At 38.9% G+C, this 27759-nt stretch overlaps 1 protein-coding gene across 1 annotated transcript in view; it reads left to right on the top strand.

Annotated features, from left to right (window-relative positions):
* Nucleotides 1-24546: 24546 nt before the first annotated feature.
* Nucleotides 24547-27759, top strand: part of RORA (RAR related orphan receptor A) — a 199688-nt gene continuing 196475 nt past the window's right edge. Inside the window, exon 1 of the mRNA XM_042824179.1 lies at nt 24547-24582. Within this exon, the coding sequence (XP_042680113.1) occupies nt 24573-24582 (10 nt within the window). The 5' untranslated portion in view covers nt 24547-24572. The remainder of the gene's footprint in view (nt 24583-27759) is intronic.

The raw sequence follows: 27759 nt of genomic DNA, 5'->3' as shown, positions 1-27759 counted from the left end.
ATTATCTTCAGGAACTGGTTTTCAATACATTGTTTGAGCAGATAAATCTTTAACAGACGATTGCTCATTAAACGAATTCAGCTTTTAGTCTTAATATTGTCATCCATAAATCAGAAGAACTGAAAAGTGTGTGTTGTGTGTCAGCTTGGAGCACCCCTCTCAGGGACTTAGGCTCTTGACTTTAATGGGAATTGAGATGAGCTTCTTAACTGTAAAGCATGAAGGAGAGAGAAATTAAATGGACTTCTGATATTTTATTGGGTGCTTTTACTCTTGTAAATTGCAAATTATTAAATTAATATTGATGTTTCTAATTTCTAAGCAATTTCCCCTCTGATATTGTGGAAAAAAATTAGATTTCCTTTACAGCCACAAGCATTGTTCCATGCTTGCACAGTGTTCTTTGTTGATCAGACTGTTGATCAGACTGAGATGAGCTGAGACAAGGAGCACTAGGTGTTCCTCCAGCACTCCACCAGGCATCATGGAGAGAAGGAAAAAGAAGATCCAGATGTCAGTTAATACTGACACATGTCAGTTATCACTGACTGATACAGTTAATACTGGGCTGACCAAGGGCCTAGAATAAAGCAGGCAGCCATAAGCTGGTGCTTCAGGAAGGTGAGGGACTTTCAAGCAGAATGCATGAGTTTGATCTTTATTATCATTAGTAGGAGGGGGAGGAGGAAATGAGAAAAAATAACAACAAAAACAAACAAAGGGTACCCCGTGTTAAATACTGATGTGTTCGTTTAGTCACTGAAAAAGAAAGAAACAAATCAACATCATTTCATGAGATGACTGTGTAATGAGGCACAGTGGTTATCTGGGAAAGGCACTTTTAATTGGATGTTAAATGAGACAACAGAATAATTGAAAACAACCCTCAAACTTAGTTTAGCTTTTTATATTGAAAATAATGATCGAAGTTCATTATATAAAGAGTACAAGAAAATCTAGTTACATGTTCAGTAAATACAGTCAGCAATGAATGAAGGCAAGATTTTTTCATTGGCTTAAGATGGATTGGTTTTGCAATATTTAGTATTTTAGGACCTTCAGAGGAAAATTTGTTTGCATGAGCACCTGAGCTATATCAAAACTGTGTAGATTCCACATCTTTCTATGTTTCTCCAATTAAAGTAGAAAAGCAGTTAAGATTACTGAGTGGCTTCTTGGAATTATATCACAGCCTTCTACTTTCCAGCAGTGGTAATTCATAGAATTCATAGAAGTTGTGAATATGGGAATGTGCATCATCTTTACTGTAATTAATCTTCAGAAGTGAATGTTTCCATGTGGTACAGTTCAAATCATTGCTTTTTGGCCTTCCTCCTGTGTTTCATCTTTCTGGTGACTTAAAGCAGCCCAGTGAAGCCATGCAGGCTGTGCAGCATGCTGCAGGCATTTGATAATACAGCATACACTCAGTTGTAACAAAGAAGATACAGTATGAAGTCTGCCTTGCTGACCTTCCTATCACTTAGAAGTGGACATTGGTGGTGGGGTACATGGCATCGTGATTAGCAATGTTCAGCAATGAGAAACATACACCCACCTTTTCCTGAAAGTGGGTGATAGATTTGATAAGGAGATGTATGTGAAACTTGCAGCTGGATAGTTTCGATGCTTAAGAGATAATTGGCGTAGCAGCTAATGGATGTTCCCACAGAGGAGTGTAGCTTACTGACCGTAGTCTTATGACTACTGTGGAACAATCGGTGGACCCTGTCCCTTATCAAACTGTGAATGGGGTCAATATCATTACAAAGAAAAGAAAAAACACGCGTGTCCTAATGCAGCAATTTCATTTGTACTTAGGTAGGGATCAAGTTGTTAAGCAATTAATAAAAATTTGTATAAGTATCTACCTGCTCCACTAACGTGCATGGGGAATCAGGCCTCCAGTACTGTAAGGAATCGTGTAATCTGCACGGATATCATCTCATAGTCTCAATTTCATAACTGAATTTTGTAAGCTGGCTGGCAGTACTGCAAGCCTGTTGTTCTCTGGAGGCCTTTTTGAAATGGCAGCTGTACGCAGTGCAGGCTCTGAGAACAGGGAGGGCTTCCTTCCCGCTCAGAGGAAGTGCAGCATTCCTCAGATTGCACAAAATTGAACTGGAAATGCGAGGGGTAAAATCTTTAGGACATTTTAAGTGTGAAGTGCTGCCTTGAAACAGCATCAGCATTATCATTTGGAACTGAGGGATAGCCTCCAGAAAATTCCATTCCCGTTATGAATGGCAGACAAAAGGTTGTGAAGGGTGGTTGTAACTGATTGCTGATGAAGTTATGACATACTGCAGCTAGCAAGGCTCCTGCTAGCAAAAGGCATAATATATATTGCTACAGATCACATAATGGTAAATGAACACTTACTGCTTCTGCGGCAACTGGATTGATTGTTGTGTCCACCTTCAAACAGTTTTTGCTTTGTTTTACAAGTAAACGTATTTGTCCCTGCTGTGTTGAAGTCAGAAGATGTCAAACACACAGAGCTCAAAGTGAAGACAGTAGCGATGTGCATGGGAGCTGGTTTCAGCTTTTGCAAAAATTGCTTCTTATGTGCCTGTATAGTAATAAAGGATGTGCGTTCTTCTCTTGCAAATACAATCTTGTTTTCACAGACCCATATACCTAGAATGTTATTGAAAGATAGCAGAGTATTTGGTTGCCAGACACCAATTTCACACCATAAGCTGCGATCTGATTATTTAAAACAAAGGAAACTTGATGAAAAATATCATTAAACTTTCTTAGTACATTTGAGAAAATTACAGTTGCAAGAAAGTCAGATTAAAAAGTTTTTCAGTTTGGAGCCTGTGATGCAAATTACTCTTAACTAAAATGCTGTATCCATTGCCCAAAATGAGAACTTAAGTATTTCTGTATTGAATATTCACTTCCCTGCAGCCTAAATGGAAGAGTCACCACAGAAGGATAAGGATGCCCATACATATGTCAGTGTTGTGGGAGAGTCAGTTGTGCTCAAATGAGAGCATGTGAAATCTGCATGGTAATGAACTCTAGCTTTTAACCTTCGGAGACTGTGTTTAGGAGGTGGAATGGTGAAGCTCAAGTCCTGGGTCTGTCTGATTTGCCACCCCATCTCAGATAATAGCCTAAGCTACCAGGCTGCTAACTGTTCTGAAGGAGCACATTTGCAAAATTCTCGGGAGTTTCATCTTTGCTCCAGCATAGAATGAAAAATAGTTCTGATAGTGCTTGATGAAATATAGTTCTCATGTTCCTGCCAGCCACAACTGTAACTTCTGGCAAGAGTCACTTTGGCTTCCAGTCAGCATCGCGGTCGGGGAAAGCAGCAAAGTAGCCTTGAGCTTGTTCTGCTGCCCTCCTCCAGAGCCGGGTCACGTAGGCAGAGACCTCAGCCCTGAGTGTGTTGTGCATTTCCTCCCCTTAATTATGTTTGACAGGAGATGGAAAGATACCATGTTTTGATGGAAAAGATTTTCTTTACAGTTAAAGGCAATCATACGTCTCATTCTCATGTTTATTAATGTATGCATATACGTGTACTTAATATGTATCTCTCAAATCCAGATAGATTTTCAGAGATTGAGTGTGTTAGAGCTGTTGGCAGAAGATTCTCTCGTGCATTCTCCAGCATTCTCCAGAACTCCTCGCTCAGGATTCTGCAATGTATAGCCATGCACTCCATTGGAGAGTATTTGCCATGCACAGGTGTTGCTTGAACTGAGGTGGAGGCAGTGCAGCACTAATTGCCAGGGATGTATAAGCAGCAGCGCAACACTTCCTGCTCCCTGAAGAGTTCAGTTCCACCACAAAGTGAAGGGTGGCCCGAGCAGTGAATGAGCCATTTGCCCTTTTCAACTTGGTGTGTTTTCACATAGATGTTCTATTTCGTCCTCAAAGCACCACTGTCACTCTGGTCATTAGCTGCTTATTGTCTTTTTTTTTTCCTTCCTTCCATTACCTTGCTCTGCTCTTATGGCTGGCATCTTTCCTTCCATCCAAGTAATGTCAGGGTGTAATAAGCTCTTGCTACGGATTTGGAAAGCAAAGTTTCCCTAGAAACGCTCTGTGATTTCTAAGTGGCTTAATTAGGTACAGACTACTACATAAGAACATCTTAGATAAAAACAGCTTTAAAAGCAATTAGAAAATGGAACAACTGTAGTATCTGTTTGGTTTTGTTTTGGTTTTTATAGGAAACTAAAAGCATACGATGTTAGGGAATGGAGACTTGAACAGACCAGAGCAACCTTATGAAGAAAGCAAAACAAAACAGACGTGCTTGTCTGGATTTGTGTCAGTGGGAGGCTACTGTGGCCCTACAGCAGTTAATTTGCGAAGCATGTTGCTGCTGGCATGCTAATTAGGTATTCCTTGAACCAAGAGACTGTCAGTTGCAACTTTCAGTGCTAATCATTTAAGAAAAAAAGGGCCGATGAAAGTTTTTTGAAAGTGTACAGTTTAGAGGCTGCCTGTGTCTTTCTCTGTGTTTGTCTCTTAAAGCTCATTCTCTTTCTGTATGAAAAATGGTAAGATTTTCAATACTTAGAAGAAATTAACAGCTTTGAGAGGAAAGGCCTCTGCTTTGAGCTGCCTGCTCTGAAGGGTTACCTTAGTGAGGTAGAAGAGTGAGGGGAATGGTGCAACCCACACCCAGACCTTCAGGTAATTATTTGGCTTGCAGATGTTAATGCGACTTCCAGAGTAGGTGGAGCTATGAACCATGAGTTGCTGTAAAAGCTAACTGTGCCTATTCAAAGAGCTGGATGATGCACATGTTTGTTGCATGTAGATTTTTTTGTATTAATAAGAATTTGTGATCCTTTGTTTTAATATAAATTGCTGAATATTATGACTCACTTGAGGACGTCTTCACTCATAGTAGACTGAAGAATGCTTAAATACAGCTTGGATGAGTATGCAGCTGTGAAGAAAAGCCATCTGCAAGTATGATGCCTCCTTCTAAACGTTAATGCAACAACACATCAGCACAACAACGCTGCTTCCACTCTGATGCAGTGCAAGCAAACCTGTGTTTCCCATCAGAGCCCCTAAGTGATTTTAATCCCAGAATCAGTCACTGAAGGGACGTTAAGAATGGCTGAAAACTGGCCTGTAGGATAAGGGAAAAACACTGCTGTGTATTTTCCCTATTTTTACATGCTCTTTTTAATTCATGCAGTTTTTGTGAGAATTGAAGTTCAGTCTACAACAATTTTGCAGACGTAGTATGGTTAATTTTGGCGCCACTGAAAAATCTTTAAAGATTTTTAAAGTAAAGCAAGATTTTAAGTAGTTTTAAGTTTTCAAGTAAAACAATTGTGATGCTCTTATGTATATAAATTAAGCACATCATCAGCAAGCCAGAAGACTGGAGAAATGTCCCTTTCGGTAGTTTTGTGTTTCTGAGTTGATTAATGAGCAGTCTCAATTGAAGTGGGCGTATATTTTTGCAGGTTACACATCTTCACCGTGGATCAAAAGAGTGTGAATAGCATCTTCTTTCTTCCCATGCAGATAAGAATGATTGTACAGATCAGCTTCCTTGAACCTTGTTATACTGTAGTTTTCTATGTGAGATAGTAGGCACATTTACAGCTTACAAAGAACTCGCATTCTGTGTACACAGAAACTTATGTTTAATGTAGCTTTCAGTTTTAGCATATAGGCATGTAAATCATTTGGAAATGTTGCTGAAATTTATGGAATCCATCCTTAGCATTTAGTCTCCAAACACCAAACATTTGGCTCTGTGATCAAAAATAACCTCAAGAAATCTGATACCTGTCTTAAACAGCTTCTGTGACTTTGGAAAGGCATCATTTACCTCAAATTAGCCCAAAGGATGGGGAGAAAACTGCTTCCTTTGGTCTTATTCTCTCTTTTCAGCAAATAATTGTTTTGTGCCAGCGTTATTCTTGATGTTTGGATTTGGTGGGTTTTGGTTTTTTTCATGTTCTGTTGATGGGCTTTCTGCTTCCATTTTTGTATCAGGCCTAGAAAACTGGCAAGCACGTATCATCCTGATATGGTAGTTTTGATCTTTTATTTAAATGTATGATCCCAAATAGAATTGCTTTCACACTAATCTGTCTCAGTGTTCATGGAACTGAGGCATGTTTGGACTCAGGATGTCAAACTATAGTTCTCACTGGCAGTAAATCCTCATTACTGGTTCAGACCACTGCAGGAAAGGCATCATGCCTTCCTACAGACCTCCAATTCAAGTAATGCTGAAACTGATCTCATTCTTACCTGCTGAATATTTTCCATTGTTTGCATCTGTGAGTATGTTTCAGGCCTGTAGATATTGCATTTCAAGTGTTTCAAGGAAGATACTAATTGACAGATATGCTTTGGTGTTAGCTGTAACGGTGTAGATCTGGAGTACTGTAAGTGTATTAGCTTTTACCCCAGCAGAAGCTTCCTTCTAGTTTCAGGACATTAAGTGTTTTAGAGAATCTTCTCTTATTCACTGTAGTACCTTTGAGTGTTGCTTTATGAATCAAAAAATGGTTTTAGTGTCTTTAAATTCAGTTAGGCTTTGCAAGAACAGGCTTTGAACTGGGGCATTCATGTGAATGAGTTAGCCACGAACAAAACGCATTGGCAGCCATCAGTTGCCTTACCTATTGGTGGCAAGTGTGAGAAGATGAAGCTCAATAAGACTGCCATAGTAGAGATTACCTAGCTGCTTGTTTAACTGTGCAGCAAGTAATGAAGTCAGGGATTGTAATGTCACATCAACTACATTACCTCATTTTCTTCTCTTGTAGACAGAGGGAGGTTAAAAATAATGAGCCTGTCTGCCTTTCCCCATGCCCCTGAGCACACTGAATCACAAGCACCTTCTTTCTAAAACAAATTTATTTCTTGCTGCCTCCTTCCCAACCAAGACTTGCCTGTGATGAATACCAGACTTCACAGCATATTTGTCAAAGCGGTGCACCTGTGAGGGTTCCAGCACAAGATAAATTTTGGCAGGCCTGGGGAATAGAGGGAGGTACTAGGCAAGGAATAAATCTTTGTGTGTTACGCCAGACTGCGAATGAGCGTTCTCCTCCTAAGAATCGCCCCTGTGACAAGTTATGATAAATTACACTCTTTGTTGACACCTTCATCGTGTTATTTATGGCTCATTAATTGAACCAAAAAGGAGACTTGTAGCGCAGCAGGGGCATTGTACAGTGCTTTTCCAGTAGGTTGGAACTCAAACCAAGGAACAAAAAAGGAGGAGAAAAAGGTGAAGTAATACATACATATGCATACTCGTCACTGGAAACAGCTCAGTGCTGTGTGGTGTCAGTTCAGAACTGTAGCAAGTATGCTCTGCCCTCGCAGGAGCATTCAGGCTTGGTCCCCCTGGATGTGCTGGTAGGCTGTGCACGTCTGTCTTGCACTTTCAGCTTTAACTCCTGGGTTGTCCAGTTTCTCGCTCTAGCCTCCACCATACCTCATATTCTTACTATTACTTGTCCCTGCTTCTCCCTAACATTCTTTTGCCAAGAGTGGTCTTCTGATGTCGTAGTGGATGAGAAGGAAGGATGCAGATGTGCTGTGAAAAACTGGAATATTTCTAGACCAACACCAAATGCTATAAAGCCCTCTGTTACCAGAGAAAATTCCCCGTGCTTCACAATCACTCCTAGTTGATGTCATATTTTGGCAGAACAATTATTTTCAAGGATGAAGCCTAGAGAGAGTAAGATTTCACAACACTATCTGATGAACACCTTGAGAACTCTGAGAATTGCAGCCACCTCCGGCTGCTCAGGTGCAGCACAGCTGCACTCCTTTATGTGAAGGCAGTTAAGGTGTTTCTGTGTGCAGGGGCAAGCTCCCCTGTGCTCATCCTACCAGGGGAAGATGCTGCATTTTTCCTGCTCTCGCTGAGATGGATATTGACTTGGCCTGGGGCAAATCAATAATAACAAAAATGAGTTTGTAGTGTTGGTGCTGTTTTTGTCTGGAGAGCAGGGGTGTTCAGAGCAGAGGAGAACCAGTGGCAGCAATCTATGGGTGGCTTCCAGCTCCCTCGTGGCCCATCAAGCGGGCTTGGTGCTGCCCAGAAAGGCGCAGTGCCAGCACTGCTCTGGGCAGGGAGGGCTGCCCACCCTGCGCTCCAAAGCAGCTGCACAAAAGTCAAGGCATGAGGGGGAACTCACGTGGGCAGAGTTCACTGTCCTGTGAAGCAGCAGTTCCACACCAGTTACTTTTAACCTTGAAATATACAAGACTGTTTTTATGTTCTGTTTTGGGCTGAATTGTAGTCTGGAGATCTGCTAAATTGCTTGCTGGAGGACCTGTCCAGCGCTGCAGTGCACCATGCACACCCTTCTTTCTCTCCTTTCTCTTTAAGCACTGAATGCTGCTTATAGGCCTTCTTCTATACTTCACATCCTGTACTGCGTTGCCAAAGTACGGGCAGCAGCTTCTGGAGCCAGGAAGCAGAATGTTGCATGTTGAGCATGAGCAAAGAGAGGGAAACCATACATGCAGCAGAAGTCTGAGAGAAACATATTAGGTGGGGAAAAAAGGCTGTAGCAGGCAATGTACAGCAGCCAGTTTCAAAAACAGCTGGCACACAGTTCTACTGAGCTAGGCTGAACCCCTTCCCTGAACTCTGTGCCATGATTGGGAATGGAGCATTTAGCAAAATCTTTTGTCTTTTTGTAATTGTGTCCTTCCTGCAGCATTTTCTCTCCAGCCAACTGGCCTCATTTTCAGTTACAAGACAAGGGTATGAAATTATTATTATTATTTTTAATAACGCTCACAGAACAATATTAGAGTAATTTTTAAAAGTATTTACTGACAGGTAACTTTCTCATTTTTGAAAGTTGTTAATTACTTGTAGTAATTTGGGCCACATTACTAAGCACAAGAAGCAGGTCTCTGGATGAAGCATTTGACTGAAATAACCTTGAAGAGCTGCTGCTTCCTCATCAGTCCTTTTGTTTTCTCTAGCCGTCAGTTTTCCAGAATCTGACCTGCGCCCAGTTTAACAGATGACTTTATATGATTGCCTGTGGTGGATATGGTAGAGTATCTGCACTTGATGAGAAGCTGTACTGAAATAATTCCCATTTAATATTATATTCAAGTTTCCTTATGCAAACTTTTTTTTTTTTTCCTTTATTATTGATGAAAAGGGAATTTCACACATGGTGGTATCTTGTCTCTGTCCTTTATAGAAAGACATAATTTAAAAATGCTTTTTTTATTCACCAGTTGTCTTGTTCAGTCTTTTACTGCCTTGGGGCAGTTATAGACTCACCCAGTTTTATTTTTCACTGATCATGTCACTGAGAAATACAAATTGATTCCCTGCACATTTGCACATGCCCATTGCTTTGTTTCCAGATGCTGATATTAACTGTCACAGCATGCAAAAACAGCTCCAACCCTTGGGTCTCAAACAGTGTAAGCATGTGAGTAGGATCCCACAAATGGGACTATGAACTGGGAATTGTTGTCCCCAAGTTACCTGCAATTCACAGAACTTAAGTAGCCTTAGGAGGCTTTTAATTCTTAGACCACTTCTGCATAAATCAGTCAGATACAGTTAGTAAAATGTTCTCTAACTTTGAAACTGATTTTTTCCACAAGCTGTGGAACAGTATTACTGTGTCTGTGACACAAATAAAAAATATGTGCTGTCGTAATGAAGATACCAAAAAGAAGTGATGGTGTCTTACTGAAATTGAGCAATTAAGGTACATGAAGGCAAAGTCAAACTCTTTGTTGGAGGGTTAACATTTGAAAATATTGTCATTCTCAGTAACAAATAGGAGAGAGCAGAATCAGCAACTGTAAATCTGCTCTTAGGAGGTAAGTGCCGCCCACATGAAAGAAATGTTGGCTTCGTTCTTTCTGCTTTCTTGTTGTCAATTACAGTGCTAAAGGAGGAGGGAAAAACAACCTCTAAGTCAGTCTTACATAATACTTTGTTTTGTAAAGGTTCTACTAATCATGTCAATACTGAGCCTCTAGTAGCTAGTTTTTGGTAATTACACTGGAAATGCCCAGTTTGTACATAGTAATTCCAACTATAATTACCATGAAATTATATAACTACAAATTACCCTGTCATGTGGATGGCCTAAATAAGCATGTACAGTACCTGCTCTGTGATAACAAATTAGAATTACATGGTTGGTTAGCTAGTAGTAATATGAGATGTTTGAAGTGGCCAACCGAGCTGGCTAGTTATGTGGGGAGAAAGTGTTGTGTTTTTTTTTTTTTTTCTAACGTGTGGTTTAAATTTACAAGTAATAGGCTATTTCTTTCCTCACTGAAAAGAAAAAAAGGGTTCTGACTTCGGCTTTGTTTGTTTTTAATGAACATCTATATTGGATTGAATCATTTGCTTGGTCACTGCCAGCTGCTGTTTGTTTGCCTGGGTGCCTGCTGCTGCGTTTGGGGGACACGTTTCCAGTTTGTTTTGTTTTGTTTTGTTTTTTTTCAGAGATTTCTAACTGTATTCATTCGTCTGGTTCACCCTTTTATTAAAAAACAGAGCATTTTTTGTGTTACCAGAAGAAAAGAGAGAAAATAGCTGGAGAGATTATATACAGGCAGTATACAGGCACAACCTTTTTGTTTTCCCTGTGAATGGGAAAAATCACATGTGGAAATAATATGCAGCACAGAGCAGCTTGCTCACTGTATCTGAATCCCCTTTCAAAACATCCGTGCTGTAAATTCATTACAAACAGTGGAAATAATGTTGATCTTTATCTCATGTCCTTCACCTCTAATCTTGGGAGGAAGAGCAGAAAATGGTGGCAGTAGGTCTTTTGAAAGACTACCTAGTCTAGAACTGCTGTACCTCAAAAGACAGACCAACTGTGGAAGTGGACTCATAGTGTGAAGGACTCATAGTAGCCTTCCTTTATGATGAGAGCAAAGAAGCAATCTTGACAAACACAAAACAGATGAAATTATAGTTTTCTTATACAGGTGTGTTGCTGAACTTACTGCAGGTACAGCTAGGAGCAAAGTTACTGCTGAAAATGGTTTCTGCATTCAGTGTAAAAGTTACGGGAAAGTGACAGAAGAAGAACTCCACACTAGTGTGGGCCTCTCTGGTGCAGAGAAATTCACTGATTGACAGTTCTGGATTTTGCTAAGCGTGGATGGTGTTATCATTAAAGCCCACCAGGTGGCAGCATGAAGAGGTTCTTATATTGCTTTATTTTGTCCTGAAGTTTCATTGTGGGGGGATTTGCCAAGAGAAAAATGAGTTGCTTCTGTCAGAGCACGTTAAATGTGGTTTCCTCTTGTCTAGCTGGACTTGGTCTTAAAAACAGCATGAGGAGACTTCTATCTCACTGAAATGCTCGTTTATTTTGATTTGTAACAATCTTAGAGTATGTAGTTGTCTGGCTGTGGAAAAGACTGTAACTCGGACCTAAAGTTTTTATTGAACGTTAGAACTTTTCCAGTGGTCACTGAATCTTCATGCGGAGGTCATGTCGGCTGTATCTTTTCATCTGTAAGAATCACTGCAGAGAAAGGTGTTACTGCAACTAAATTGTACTTGAAATTCTAAGTTTCTAACAACCTGGCTTCACTTGGAATTTGCCAGGATTTTTGTTGGTTCTTTCCTAATCCCCATTCTTTACGTGCACATGATTCTCCCTGCTGATGGGCGCTTGCAACCAGGTCTAGCTAAAACTACCCTGAACTAGGCTGCTGGTTGAGTTGTCAGGATAAAAGTCGTTCATCCCCAAGTACTCTGACCCCTTTTCAAAGAGGGTGCCGTCAGTGACATAAGAACACACTGTCCGAGCTGCTTAGAGAGACAGAACAGTCACAGCTTACAGCAAGGCCAGGAGATGCACTCCTTGAAGTCATGGTGAGACGAAGATCGTGGCAGCTGCTGTGGAGAGACAGAGATTGGAATCTGAGAGAGTTTTCTGAGTTTTCTGTTACACCAAATCTCCACTTTTGCAAATATATTAATTGCCTGTGCTAATGCTGTAATGGAAGTATGCTTTAGAGGGACTAGGAACTGAACAGCTGTCCACTAATGAAAATGGAGTGGTCAGCATTTAAAGTCTAAATGTACCTCACTAATTTATGGTGTGCTGCAAGGTTTTTAGTTGAACAGCTGAGGCAGTGGAGTTTTCTTTTTAAAGTCTGTCTTGTGGAAAGCAGAATTATTCATGTTTCAGAAAATTAATTATCAAATGTCCTGATAAGTATGTAAACTTAATGATCATTCAGAAAAACAGCTGAAGTCTGTGATTTATTCTGCAAACTTAGAATAAGTTTTTGGCCTTACAAAAAGGAGAAGGATAATTCTCTGATTTCATGTTTTTAAAGTAGTTTTAGAATAACCAAGGAATTGTCAGTGTTTCAAGGAATGTTAATGAATCTTTTATTGTTTAATTCAAGCCAACCAGTTGCCTTTAGGGCTGCGTGTCATCTTGGCTAGTGTGCAAGTAAAGAATTTTAAGTAGGTGGTATTTTCAAGCATCATCCCAAGGAATTACGCTACAGAGAAGGACTCTGTAAATTCTGGGTTTAAATTTAAGCAACAGATATGTTTCTTCAGTGAGTGTCTTTTATTAGCAGAGATTTCAAAGAGAAGATGTCTGAACGGTTAGAACTTGGAACTTCTAGCTGGCTAAAATATATGTTGTCAACATCTTTAACAGTAATGTAAGTATTTTTAGTTGATTTCCCTTAGGGATGCCTGAAGAAAAACATATCTTAGTATGGAGTAGCATGTAGCACTTCAAATGTGCTATATGGATGGAAGTAACTGGGGAATGTGCATTGCGCCGTGTGGGATCCTTTTGAGGCATGGCATCCAGCTTTACAATTAGAACAAAGCTACTGTGTTGTACTTGACAGTTTGGGGTTTCTGTTCATTACACTTCAATAGAGAATGATGTTTATAACTCATTGGCTCAGAAGTTTGTTCTTTTTGGTTTTGGTTTTGTTTTTTGATGGTTTTTTTGTTGTTGTTGGAAAATTCTGAAGAAGTGCCAGGATTACAGCTGTCAAATTTAGGCTACAGAAAGAATTACCTTGTAACAGTATATATTATCTTCTTCAAACAATTAATTTATTATAGTTATTTATACTAAATATATTTGTAGTAAATTATAAAAAAAAATGCAACATCACTAAACGTTTTATAGAAGATATATAATGAAAGAGCTCATGCAAAGTCTTTACAATTTGTATTAGAATAAATGCTTACACAAGAGTAAAAAAAATCCATAAGTCTTGAGTACTTCTGTAGTTCAACAAACACTTATAGAAAGTGTTGATGCATAGAAATATGAATTATATGGGAGCATTTCATATTCCCTAGAATGCAGAAGTGAAGTGAGTTGTGAGTATGTGCTTTCTGTTAATGAAGCATCATTAAGCCATGCTGACTGTTTCCTTGTTGTCACATAGAAAGGTGCTGCATATTATGTAAGTAAATAAAATCTACATCTGAATTTCAGTAGGTCTACTAAAATGGTAGTGGTATAAATAGAACCAGAATTCTGCTTTGCCTACAGAATAAACGAGTTAAGGAAGTTGCATGTAAATTGATAATTGCTGAATATCTTACAATTGCAATTCTTGTCTCGCATCCACAGTTATTTTTTTTTTTCCCCTTTTAAAGGGCTATGTTGAAAAAGACTGAAACTTTGGCAATTGCCTCCAGCTGAGGAAAACTAGTTATAAGTTCTTCCAAGTTATACAGAAGAGCCTGCAATTATTAGGTGCATTCTGAACTAAGGAGGGGAATCTAGAGATAATGAAATAAATCTGTCAGAGCTGGAAACAGGTGCTAAACTCAGAGAACCCGGAACAGACTTCCCAGAGAGGCTGTGGATGCTCCACAGGGTGTTCAGGTCTTGATTGGGTTGGGCTTTGGGCAGCCTTTGTGTAGTGGGAGATGTCTTTGCCCGTGGTCTTTAAGGTCCAACCTAACCTCTTGATAAAATTCTCTTCAGTGATAAAACTCGTAATGTTTTTGATAAGCCTGTTTCTCTTACTGCCTTCGAACCTACAGAATTAACACCTTCAAGAGTTTCTTGTATAGATACATAAGTCAGTCCGTAACTATATAACTGTTCCCAATACTGTATTTATGAGTATTTGGCTGTATTAGCAGCAGTGGGCACTTCCCAGACTTAGATCTTGGTTTGGCAACCTTTAGCTACAAAAAGAATGTGCAAATTAAATCTGTAACTTGTGCAAATTCTTCAGATTTCTTTTTTTCATTTGCAGAAGGTGTCAAGTGTATGGGTTGATGGAGCAGCCAAGATCATTTTCATTTTAGAAATGCCCTACAATTACGGCAAGTGCCAGTGCTGCCTGTAGCTTATAGGTGTAAATGTCTGTGCACACAGCCTATTAGACAGGAGAAGTGAGTTTGTGTGGTACAGCAGTTTCTGATGACGCCATGCCTGTGGAATAATGACACCATTTGGAGACTCAGGTTTTGCTGACAGTCTCTTAGTTGCTTTTGTCAGTAGCCAGAGGAGTTTCTTTTCCCAGGATCAACAAGAGCAGGCATTTTCAAGGGAGAGCACATCTTTCAACTTCATATGTGCTGCTAAAGAAAGGTCGTAATGTCTAAAGTTTGGAATTCAGTTTCACTTAATTTTGGGATTGTGTGCATCAGCATTTACACCAGAAGTATTTGCATGAGATCAAAGAGCATCTTTTCTGTGGTGCATCTGTTCCAGAATTACTAAGCAAGGCAACTGTAATCACTAGTGCTGAACACGTTTGGATTATGATCAATCCATAGATTTTTTTTTTCATAGCAAAAAGAAATAGCAAGAGGTAACTTTTGTTAAGTTAGTTATTTTTGAACATAGCTTTATATCTGTATTGGATGCTGTATTTGAAAGGCTCTACAGTTGGGACTCTGGAGCATTCTGAGATGATAACGATAAAAGTAGTTTGCATTAGATGTTTAGGGCAAAAAAGCATAAGCTTGACGTTCAGATCATGAATTCAATCAGCTAAATCAATTAGACTCATGCATTTGTTTGATTTGCAGAATTAGAATATGATAGCATTTATGAGTTTATGCTTTTTAGAAGTAGCTGAAGATGGGTGCAAAAGTAGATGGACCACACAAGTAGTTCTGTGACTTGTTTACATAGTATACAGCTTTTCAATCAAGCAGTACAGCAAAACAATACACATGGTAGGCTTGGCTGCCTGCAGTAGAAGGATACTTTCCGTGTGTGATAGCTGGTCTTACACCACTGCTGGGTGAGCTCTCCCTTTCTACATGGCTAATAATGCAAATTCTCTGATGGATGAAAAGGCTTCAATTCCATGAAGAGTCACTTCTTTTCCTTAATGACCAGCATATGACATATTAAAACAAAAGCATTTTTACCTTTTAGATTACCCCAACTATGGATTAATGGCTATAGAAGTACATAATTTGATGTCCTAAAGCTTTTATATATTCAGTTCTGAAAAGGAGTTGTGATGAGAAATTTTGGACAGTAATTGAGTAACATAAACACTGGCAGATAGGGGGATCCATTCCCAAGTTAGACATGCATATTATTTCTATCTTGCTATCAATTAGTGCCAAGAGTAAGCAGTCCAGAGAAGCTTTGTAAACTCTAACGAGGAAACAGTTTGGGAAAAGCTCTCTCACAGTTCTGGTCCAGGAGGTGAATGCAATCGTACTGTCATATATCGCTGGTCAGTTCTCTGGTTATTGAGAAAATCCTCTGTTTTTTGTAGTGCAAATTGATTGCAATTATTTAATTCACAACAGCTCAGAGTGCAGAGACAGATGCATTCTGTTACTGATGCAAGCTTAAGTGACAATCCAAATGAAAGACTTGTCCACATTATTTTAAGACAATAAACATGATGGGTTCTCATTGGCAGCATGCTAAATATTGATTTCTCAAACTGAGTTTTAAAAGCTTTGACATGTGTCAAGATTCTGACTGTTTAAAACCAATCTTCAACCAAAATTTCTTATAAAGTGAAAGCACAAACATTGAATTGTGTGACAAACAAGACTCTGTACAGTCTGTGTATTTAAATGTAAAAACCACCACAACAACAAACAACTCTGTGTATTTTCCAGGCATAATGTAATCCCCAGGCAAGGTATTCTATGACTGTAATGTAGGCTACATTTCTGAAATAGTTCAGGGCTTGTTAATTGCCTTTCACTCATGCTGGGCAAATGTTCCGAAGTGCACTGTCCTGGCTAATAATACCACCAGTGACAAGAAAAAGAAATCAATGTTGTTGCTTTGAAGAGTTGCCAAATTCTGTGTTTCTTGTGAAAATTAGGGCTTGGATAAAAACAACAGGGGAAAAAATAATATCTATGCTTCTGAAGGCAGCACCATTCAGATGGCTCTTCTGAGAGGGAAGCACATTTTCTGAGATCTTCTGATACTGAAACCTTTTTACTGCTGTTGAGAAAAATCTCTCTGACAGAGGATTTATCTCCTGCTAATCCTTAAGGGACTTGTTTTGACAGAGTCTTTATAGAAGATTTTCTCAGTAAGTTCTGATTTGTTATAAAACAGCAATTACTGATCTGTCCTCGAGCGCCTTTTAGATGCGTGTTTGTTAATGAAGTTCATGTATGTACAGGAATGAAGAAGAAAAGCCAATCAGAATTGTTTACCACAAAAATGCGGAACATTAGGATTTTCCTGGATCTCCAGTTCTCTTTCTAGCCCACAGGGTGCCCGCAGTCTGGGTTTCATTCAGTGTGTTCCTCGGGTTGCTCTTGGCAATGGATCCTGCTTTCTGTTTGTGCTGGGCTTTGCATTTTTATTTCTCCCTCTATATGTGAAGGCATTTCTTTGCCTTCTCAGTAACGTCTGCTTCTAGATTGTAATCTCTTTTCTGATAATTTGCACAGGTAACTGGGGAGTCCTACTTCTACAGTGTCTGTGCTGGTTAAGGGGGCTCAGCACACTTTCTTGAAATACCTATGCATTGTTTTTTTTAATAAGGCTCCTTATCTTAGATGGTACATGTCTACAGCATCTAGAAAAGTAGGGCTGCATTACCAGTATTGCCTGGGTCTAATGAGAAGGTGGCATGTTTTTAACTAAAAGCTATGTGGGTCGCGCTCTTCTGATTGCTGTTCTCCTGCCAAGCTGTCTCTTCTCTGATGTGGAGGAGCTGTCTGTGTAGTTGACATTGTAGTTAATGCATCTGTTGGCTTTGCTTCAGAAAGTGAGTACGGCTGTAAACAAGTATTAATAGGGGAATAATTTTAATAAGTTGAATAATAATAATAATTTGAATAAATACAAAAATAATAAGGCATACCAGACTGATAAGAAAACTTAAGTTTTCAGGGCAAATTGGGCCTCTGAACATTTTAAATGCATACAAATATTTTCCTTAATTCTATGAATGTGCTTAGTCTAAATTAGCAATCTGTGCTTGCTTTGCAGACTTTCTGAACCATGTCAGTGGCAAATCACACTGCTTTCAGCCAAACGTGGTGCTGTAGGACGTGTGTCCCAGAGCACAGTGCATTTTTTGCAGTAATACAGGCATTTTGTAAAAATGGTTGAATTTCTCTATTTTTTTTTTTAGAAAAAATACCCAGTGAGGGGGGATTTTCAGAAGTTTTTTTTTTTTTTTAATTTTTTTTTTAATTTTTTTATTTTTTTATTTTTTTATTTTTTAATATCCTGAACCTCGCTTGCAGCTTCGGTTTGTCAGTGATCTGACAGGTGATTGCTGTAATAAATACTGTTCAGATCTGGAAAGCAAATGATTTTGTTTCTTTCAGCAAAGAATGTGAGTTAGAATTTGGGGGGAAAAAAAAAAAAGAAAAGTTAATTTAGATATTAATTGGGGTGATTTCCTCTGATTTTCTTTCCTGACTTATTTTAAAACGAAGAAAACTATCCTCACACAAAAGCCTTTCAAAATACCCACAAGTTGACTCACAGGAGAAAAGATGAAATATAGTCTCTACATACTAGCTTGTTCTTTGAGCTGTGTTTATGTGTCATTTAAAAAAAAAGCTGAATGGAGATGAGAAGATGGATATAACCTGACTGGATAAAGTGTATTGGTTTAAGGACGCTGCAGGGCCCCAGCTCTGCAAAGCATGGGCCATGATGTCTCAGCTCCAATTGGCAAGAACCAAGGTGAAATTTAAGAAAACATGAGAATTACAGATGTGTTGTTTTTGTGAACTGTATTGTGGCATGAATGATACAGTAGACTCAAAAGAGCTGATGTAACTTTTTATGGTAATAATGGATCTCGTCCTGTTTGTTTTAACTTTGTCTGGGAGTTGCAAAATGTTTGTCTAATGTCTGAAGGAAGGAAGAGGTGAAGATGATTACACCTACCTTGGTCTAGTTATAACAATAAAAGGTGAAGTCAGATTTTTATATATGGAAAGAGTTGTGGAGCTTCATGGGGAAGATTATCTGATGTTTATTATGGCCTTTGAAAGCAGAGCTGTGTAGAGGATGCCAGTGAGATGGCTGCAGTGTCAGAATGGAATGTATCAGTGGCCAGAGTGCAATAAAAGGGGATGTTTTAAATCTGTGTAATTGAGAGCTATATCTGATTATGGACATTGGTTTTGCCACTTTTAAAATCCATGTAAATAAATGGTAGAAATATATTTTTACATGTTACTCTGAAGTATGCAACTCTCTTCAGTCTTGGAGTCCAGCTTAGTCTTACTGCTTGTTTCCTGTCCTCTCAGTTCTTCCTTTCAAACTTACCTTGCTAATTAGGATATGCAGCAAGTCTGTGTTAATTTATGATGGGCACTGTATTGCTTTTACAATAACCCAGAATCTACCTTGAATACTTCATGTTCAGAGCCCTTGACACTGTATAATTCTCTCATTATAAATTTGTGTTAAGTAGTTCTCAGAGTTAGTCCGGTTGACTTCCCCCCCTAGATACTAATTGCCACCTCTGTGCCATTATTGCAGAGATCTTGAATAATAACATACAAAGCAGAACAGCCACTTATCACTGCACAGAGGTATCTCTTGAGTGGTTTAGCAGTTGCTTGATGGTCTGCCCACCCGTGATGAATGCTCACAGTTACTCTGCTTTCAGACTAAGCCAAAGATCACTAGATCCCAGCTTTCAAAAACTTCAGTTGAATTTAAGTTAATTTTCTTTCTGTGTATGAGAGAGAATTCTTAGTACATGTGCCTACTGCTTGGTGAGACTGTGAGAAACTAGTTATAAATTATTGTCATGTAAAGCAGGAATTTTGGAATTGCTATTTATGATCTTGCTAAAGATTCTGGTTGAAAATACCAATGCTCTCATCAGTCCAGGCAGTTGTTCACGCATGAAAACATTACTTCTTAAAAATTATCTTTACCCAATGTTAAAAAGTGTGTGAATATTACATGAATTACTAAGCCAAGATACTTACCTTCTACAGAATGAATTCATTTATATCATTCCAGCTGCCTGATTTTCCTCTAGGATTCAAAACAGAAGTAAACCTGATAAAATCACTGGGTGCATCTCATTATTAATATATATAATGACCACCGATGGGCAGGAAAGGAAATGGTTAAAACACAATCAATATCTGGTTAAACATAAATAATACCTTTACTAAGATGGGAACTGTGCTTGTTGTCTCCATGTCCTGGGCACTTAGATCAAGTAAAACATTTATGGTAGTAAGAAAATGAGGGAAGAAGGCATTATCAAACAAAGCTTTTTGATCTAAATTCATGCATACTTTTGAACTCCTCACAACTTTAATTGAAGACAAAATAGTACATATCTGCTGCTTCAATCCGCATTTGCAACTAGGATTTAGCAGTCAGGTGTTGTCATTGATTTTAATTTTTATCCTATTTTTTTTTCGATGGTCATCTTATGTAACCTTATGGTCATCTTGTGTAATTCTTTAGTTATGTAGTTCTGTCCTGAGAATGAAACCTATCTTTCTGACTCTGCAGTTTGGTCTGTTTATGACCTGTTTTCCCTTCTGACAGTAAAGGAGGTTGTTTCTCAGGGATCAGAGAGAAGCCCAAAGCGCTTCCTTGCATTGTCTTCACCTTTAGTTGAGAGTTGTTGGCTGAAGAGTCAACTCCCAAGGGTTTACAGCAAGCCTGCTCTGTCCCTTCTCTCATCACTGGACTTCCCTAGCATCAGGTTATGCTCTGATATTTGCTCTATAAAGAGCTGGATAAGAAAAATAATTTTTGATCTGTGGATTACTGGGCTAGGTTTTAATGATGACCTTATTTCACTTGAACATACAAAGCTTCTTTTTCTGTATCCTTCTTTTTCCTTAATCCCTTTGCTTTTAGTGTTTGTGCAGTTCACTAGGCTACTAGCAAGTGTTGTTACTAAGGAGCTTGGTCCTTATTACTCTTCTTACTCATGAAAGTATGTATCCTGAGAGGGTTATGTTGAAAAGTTAGCTTTGAAGATCTCTCCCACTGCAAATAAATGGGCTTGTCATGGTGTTATGGGTGCTCACAGCTTGATGGTGAAAAACAACACAAGTCTTGAGGATTCTGATGACATTTCCAGTGTTACAATTAATTCAAAACAGACTTCTGGTCATCACTTACCACATGAGTATTCTCTAGCAGATGTGAATTTAATTGGCTCGATATCTATCAAAGGACTGTTTCTCATGATTACTATATTCTGGTTTCAACTTCATGTGAAATCCAAAAATGTATTTGATATCTTTCAATTCTTCCCACAGCAGTGTATGTTTGTAGTTTTATGTTTCCCTGGTATTCTAAGTTAGAAAAATCTCTTGTCCATGGGATGAAACAAGCAAAAGAAGCTTTCTTGTTTAATTTGTTTTGACCCATCTTGTTTTTCAAGCAAGAAATAAAGAAATTCTAGATTGTTCACAAATTTTAAGTGTGTTAATCCTCCTAATATTTACACCAAAAACAAGTGATGCAAGAAAGAATAATCAGACTCAGAATGAAAACCTAAACAGGAATTAATAAAGGAGTTGTACTGTTTTCCCTACTGTATTATAAATAAGGAAAAATGAAAAGAATAATTTCCTCAAAGTTAGAGCATGTGAATATCTGTATAGTTTTGTTATATTCTAGCCTTAATATAAGAGATTAATGTCATAGAACCAACTTTGAGCCATGGAAAAAATATTCTTTTCCTTTTGTTCTGTAATAGTGTAAAAACTTGAAAAACAAGCAGGTAGACTCTAAATTTATTTGGCTATCAGTTATAGATGTTCTAGATTGAAGTCTTTCTAGCTAGTTCTGTTAGAGTTAGGTGCAACAGTGCAGTGCTGAAGGTCACAAATATTTCTGTGCTGCTGTCATTCAAAGCACGTATTTTTCCTAAGAAATACATAGCTGTGAAACTCCAGGTATTTTCTTAAATCCACGAGGTTTAAGTTGCAAAGACAAGATTCTGCAAATAGTCTCTTTGTTAGGTAAATATACACTTGCAAATTTGAATGTGGGAACAAATTTCTTCTGCACTGTCACTCACAGGTGCCTTAGGTCTCCTCTAAGACTAATCTGTGAGGCCATACTTCATCCTCCGTGCAATTATTTACTTGCAAACCCTGATCAAATGACCATTTGATTGGAAGAAATGTAATCTTTGCACGTATGCCACACATATGGAGCTTTGGACAACCTGATTTAGCATGAGATGTCCTTGCCTATGATGGTGGGGTGAAACTAGATCCCTTTCAAAACCAAGCCATTCTGTGATTCGTAATTCTATACATGGCAACGTGCAAAATCTGTTGATGTGAGAAGCAGCGACTGAGTGACTGGAGAAGCCTCGTTTCCAAATACTTTTCACCCTTTTTCCTTTTAATCTCTTTCTGCCTCTTGTTTCAGTAAGTTCCCACTGGTCTGCTTAGCTGGAAATGCATGATGGCACAGTTCATTCAAGGAGGCCTTCCCTGTCTGTGACTCTTTTCACATTGGCTGAATTTCTCCTTGTCATGCCATCATTTATTTAATCCACATTCCTACTGTGTTTTATACTCTAAGATTTTATCTTTTATTTTCAAAAGAGAATTTGGAATAATCATTTCAAAGGCCTGTTCAAACACTTCAAATAGGCCTGTTTTCAAAATGGAACGACTCAGTGCTAGTCGTACTGTTCTTCCCTTTGCCCTACTCATTCAGAAATTTCCTTAGTGTCTAAAGCAAAGCAGGAAAAAATTGACTTCTGCTGTCTTTAAAATGATTGTCTCTCAAGTGATAATGGCAAACTTTTAAAATGCTTTTCAAGTAGTGTCACATTATGTGTAAACACATGAATGCATGCACAGGTACACTTGTAAATTCATTGTTAGAGACTCAGGCATTTATTCTTTCGTCTGAATGTCTGTAGGATATTAGTATGTCAAGAAAGCATCTCCTTTGTTCTCTCAATAAGTGTTTGCACCTCTTTCTTCTAAGTGAGCCCCGAATATCTACTCATCAGATGTAAAATGAATAAGCATTAGCATCTTGCAAATTAAAGAAGAAAATGAGAAATGTGATGCAACTAATTATTCTGTGCTGTTCATAGCTTCTATTAGGAAACTGCAAAACCTATTCTTAATCTCTAATAGAACAGACAATTAATTCGTTGTGTAGCTGTGAGGTTATGTGGGATCAAGGCAGAAGCACTGGAGAAAAACTGTAATGTTATATTTGTATAGCGACGCATTTCTCACTTTCCCAGCAATTATTTTCCAACTGATTAAGTCAGTCTATACAGTATTAATTACACAGGCCGTGCAAAGTCTGATAATCATGGACAGAGGTTGTAATTGAGCCCTGTTGGGGAAGGAATGGAAGTTAAGGAGAAAAGTCTTCAATGACAGAAAACACGGTAGTTTTATCTCACTTATTTTTTGTTCCTTTTTCTACCTAAGGAACATATCTAGGTGAAACAGAGGTGGAGGACTTGAAAAATGTCTTTGTGAGGTGCATTTGATAAATGGTATTGTGCATTGTTTGAATGGCTGTGCTCTCCTAAAGCAAGTAGTGTTCATAAAGCAGTTAATATATCATGTAGATCCAGCTTTCCCATACTATGGACTTTGTATGGTGAAGTGAATAATAGCTACAGCTTGCTGGGGCAGCAGTTCAATGCAGGTCATGTATTTAGAGCACACTGCGCTTGAGTGCTGAGCTCAAAAGCTTAACAGCAGACTTCCTGAAATCTGCTTGAGTGGCCTTGAACAGTACTGAATCCAATGTTGAACTCTTATTCCCAAAAAAACTTTTTTGCCCTAAGAGCTCTATGCTGGCAACAGAACGGAGCCAATATTATCAAGGTATTTACTGAATTGCCAGACATCCCGGATTATTTCGTCTCTCCAAGAGCTGCTCCTGGGAGCATCGTAACAGGGATAGTCAGTAGTCCAACAGCTCAGGTGTCATATCAGATATTTTCTGGAAGTATTAAAAACATAGTAGAAGCACACAGGAATGGTAATTTTTGTAGGTAAATTATCACAGATTCTTCACACAGAACACAAGCAGTGTGGAGCTGCTCTGTAGTTCTTCAGCCATTTGTTCTTTTTTTTGCAGGATCATTTTATAGCAGTGTCCTAGTCTTTCTAGCTTTGCTTTGGTTAACATAACTTGAATTGCTGGAAATGACTGCTTCTACAGAGTTAATTTGTCAGGAAATGTTTAGTCTTTGTATTTCTTTATTACAGTCTCAGGGCTGAAATGAGTACCTACATGCTTATCATTTCCCTTGTCAAATCACATAATTACCTTGGTCTAAATTTGAAGGTGGCCAAGTATAGCAGGAGAACAGAAAATTTCAGATGCATGCTGCTACCTCTGAGGATGGTGCTGTTATAATTTTAAAGACTAGAATACCATTGTAGAATCTGTATGACTGTACTTGGGTTTAATAATAATTATTTGGTAGCAGTAAAGTTTGGTAAATAAAACTACTAAATCTGAAACAAACGGAAGCGTGTTCCCAATCAGTAACTGCAAAACCTAAGAACAACACCAAGCAAGCCTGAATAACAGCTAATGGTATTCAAGCTTACTTTGTCAGTGTAATGTAATTTATGTACTTTAAGTAGTATCTCCAGATACATTACATTGATAATTTTTCTGGTGTTTCATCTTAGTGTTTTAGTATACGTTATCATTTCCAAGTCTTCCATGCATTTCTGGAGGCTGCATCCAAGTAGGTTTTCCAAAAGGTAATTTCACAATAGCATAGCTAGCTTGGAATAAAAATGCCTATTTTTTTTCCTTCAGCAAGAAAAACAGTTTTCAGAAGGATGAAAACATTCCTTGAAAAAGTTCTGAACTAAAGTAAGAATTAAGTAGATGCTTGCTGAACAGGAGCATTCAGCATTAGAAATGAGCTTGTAAAATGAGCCTGTGAAATGTTCTTCAGTCAGTAGCCTAAGTAACAAGTTTGGACAAGCAAGTGAAAAGCTATTGCAAATCAGGCATACCTTTACTATTGTGACACAATAATATGCTTTTCAACATGGATCAATGCTTATGTCCTTCTGTAAATTGTATGTTGTAATAGGTGCTGTACTTGACATTGTGTAAACATGAATGCCTGCTCATAAAAGGACACGTGAGCTGTCACTGCAGTAGAGGTTCATGGGTTTTGGTGAGTATGATGCTCGGTGGATTGTTCTTTAGTTTGATTTCATTAAAAAAAAAAAAAAAAGAAGATAGTCTTCTACTACATATCTGTAGTACTTTCATACAGAGATTACAGTGTAACTGAGTACCTGCTAAAGACCTTGGAAAATATACTGGCTAGTTATGTGTTGTGATGTCTTCCTAGCTTCACTTGTATGCAGTGGAGAAATGATGCACATGCAATTTAACGCAAGCAAGTGTCGAGTCTTGCATCTAGGGAGGAACAATTGCATGCATCGGTACAGGCTGGGGGATGAGCTGCTGGAGAGGAGCTCTGCAGAGAGGGACCTGGGTGTCTTGGTGGACAACAGGTTGGCCATGAACCAGCAGCGTGCCCTTATGGCCAAAAAGACCGTTGGGATTCTGGGATGCACTAAAAGAGTGTGGCCAGCAGGTGGAGGGAGGTGATCCTCGCCCTCTACTCTGCCCTGGTAAGGCCTCATCTGGAGTGCTGCGTCCAGTTCTGGGCTCCCCAGTACAAAAAAGACAGGGAAAGAGTCCAGTGAAGGGCCTGGAGCATCTCCTCTATGGAGAAAGGCTGAGTGAACTGGGTCTGTTCAGCCTTGAGAAAAGAAGACTGAGAGGGGACCTGATCCAGGTCTTTAAATATCTAAGGTGTGGGGGGCAGAATGGCGAGGCCAGACTCTTTTCAGCAAATGTGTGGAGACAGCATAAGGGGAAACGGCCCGAAACTGCAGCATAGGAAGTTCTGCACAAATGTGCACAAGAACTTCTTTAGGTGAGGGTGACGGAGCACTGGAACAGGCTGCCCAGGGAGGTTTGGAGTCTCCTTCTCTGGAGATGTTCAAGATCCACCTGGACACCTACTTGTGTGACCTGGTGTAGGGAACCTGCTTTGGCAGGGGGGTTGGACTCGATGATCTCTGGAGGTCCCTTCCAACCCCTGCAATTCTGCAATTCCGTGATATGCAGCACTCTGAGGTGGAGACTGGCACCTGAAATTTGCATTGATGCGCTTGGATTCTCAAGACAAATTCTACTCCCATTTTATTCAGTTTTTTGGGGGGTTGTTTGGTTGGTTGGTTTGTTTTTGTATGTTTTTCCAGTCTAAATCACATTTGTGCAATGCTTATCTGAACACGTTCCTTCAAAACCAGCGTATTTCTACACTGGGGCTGCATTATGTCTTTAAAAAAAAGAGAGCAGTGCAACTGGGGATGCTTTGCTTGAATAATGCAGGTACTGATACGTGGGCTTGAGAGGAAAAAGGATTGTTCATGATCTGTGTGTAGCAGTTAACTTGTTCATGCACATGTAGAGTAATAAATTGAAAAGCCCAAAACAAAGGGAATTGTGTGGAATTTTGTTTCAGTTTTTGTATTTTCACTAAGAGGTGGACTTTGTTGATTGTAATTACTATTGTTATTCAGTTACCTGCTGAGAACTGAACCAAATGAGAGCTGGTGGTGTTGTTATTTATAGAGCCAGGTTCTGATGCTGTGTTTGGTTGTGACAGACAGACTGCCACAACCTTTCTGAGCCCAGCAGTCTTCTGCCTGAGTTAAACTGCAATGTGCAGTGGTGGTGCTTTTAAAATGGACTAGCCCAGAAGGCTGAATTTCATTAAATAGTGATAAAGCTTGCCCTACTTGTGTTAAACACAAATCTACAGTTTTTAAGCAAAAACCTGTTCTGGGGAGAATGGATAAAATTGTTACAGAGCTCAAATAAGAACTTCAGTCTTCCTTTCCTTTTGTCTGAGGGAGTAGTAGCTGCCCTGTTGCTGGTTGAGCCCATATTTAGAGGAGTCATACGGAGTACAGAGCGCAGATTTGTCCCGAGGATGGTTACAGGTACACAACCTATATCTTAGAATTTGCCAAATTTGTTGAAGTGGGAGGTTTATGAGCCATGGAAGAAGAACATTAAATACCACTCATTAAGTAAAATTTAACTTGGGGTTGTTATTTCATTAGGAAAATTAGTCACAGCAGCGTCTGCAGCACACTGTTTGGCTCCTGAGGACAGCAGTGTAAAGCAGATTGCTAAGGACATCTCATTATTGTGAATCAGTGGGCTGCTGATTCGGGGCTGGCTGGGTTTTTCACTGCAAGCAGCCAGGAGACGAGCCATCAGAAGTCTTACTCAGTTGTAATGTGAAGTGATTAAGTATTCCCCACTGGTTGTTAGTTTTCTGGCTAAATAAGTGTGCTGAGCTCATTTCTTATTTCTCCTCAGCGAGCTGTACATCCATTTCCACCTGCCTGAAACCTTTTGCAGGTCCAGGGACAAATAAATCACTTTTAGTATATTCCCAGGACAGTCTCAACTAAAAAAAAATAAGTATATCAACATGAAGGACAATTGTAGTGTTGAGCTGTCAGCCAGTCCCCACAGGTACAATGAAAAATTACAGCCAATAAGGTAACATTTTTCAAAATGTGACACTACTCTTAAATTTATCTTTTGCAGTAGATGGGTTATAGAGAGAATTTCTGTCCACTTGAGTACAAACTATTCTTCAAGCACTCAATAATAGATTATAGTTGAGTTGAATTATTAATTTATGATAAAATAATTGTTTTGCTTCCTCAGTCACTTTCAGCAGCTCAGATGGTAATTTTCTCTGATCTTTTCGTCTCCTTAAAGATGCTTTCCATAATGAAAGAAAATAAGAAAAAAGTTCAATATTGCACTAAGGCTGTTTGAAGCCACAAAATCCAGTGTTGGAACAGAAATTGAGTTCTCAATTCAGTCTGTTTAAACGAGTGGTCAGAGTATGCATATCTGCTGTTCTCTGTATGTTCCTTAGAGAACAGCACATCAGTTAAAAAGGAATCCTTACTGTAATTGTGAATGCCAGCCTTAATGATTGAGAGAATTCATTTTTCTCTCAGTTCTGTAATCTTCAGTGTGATATTAATGTAGATTTAGAATGAGTTTTTGTGGTTTTGCTTCAAACTTGTTCAAAAGTAGTGCAGACAAAGCCTGTATCTGAAATTCCTAGAATTTGGAAATGACTGTTATTTATGCACTATTTATGCGTCTGTCTCCCCCGACAGTGTAAACCAAGAGCATCATTAACATTAAAAGGATTTGCATCCCGCACAGAGAGCTGAGTAGACTGTTCTGTTAGGATCTGTTGTATAAACATGTTGACAGCAACAGGGAAGATTTTTTT

This window comes from Centrocercus urophasianus, unplaced genomic scaffold (assembly GCF_019232065.1).
Source record: "Centrocercus urophasianus isolate 14NV4802_14NV808 unplaced genomic scaffold, USGS_Curo_1.0 seq_23, whole genome shotgun sequence".
Lineage (NCBI taxonomy): Eukaryota > Metazoa > Chordata > Aves > Galliformes > Phasianidae > Centrocercus > Centrocercus urophasianus.
The sequence above is the reverse complement of the archived record's forward strand: the minus strand, read 5'-3'. Positions and strand labels throughout refer to the sequence as shown.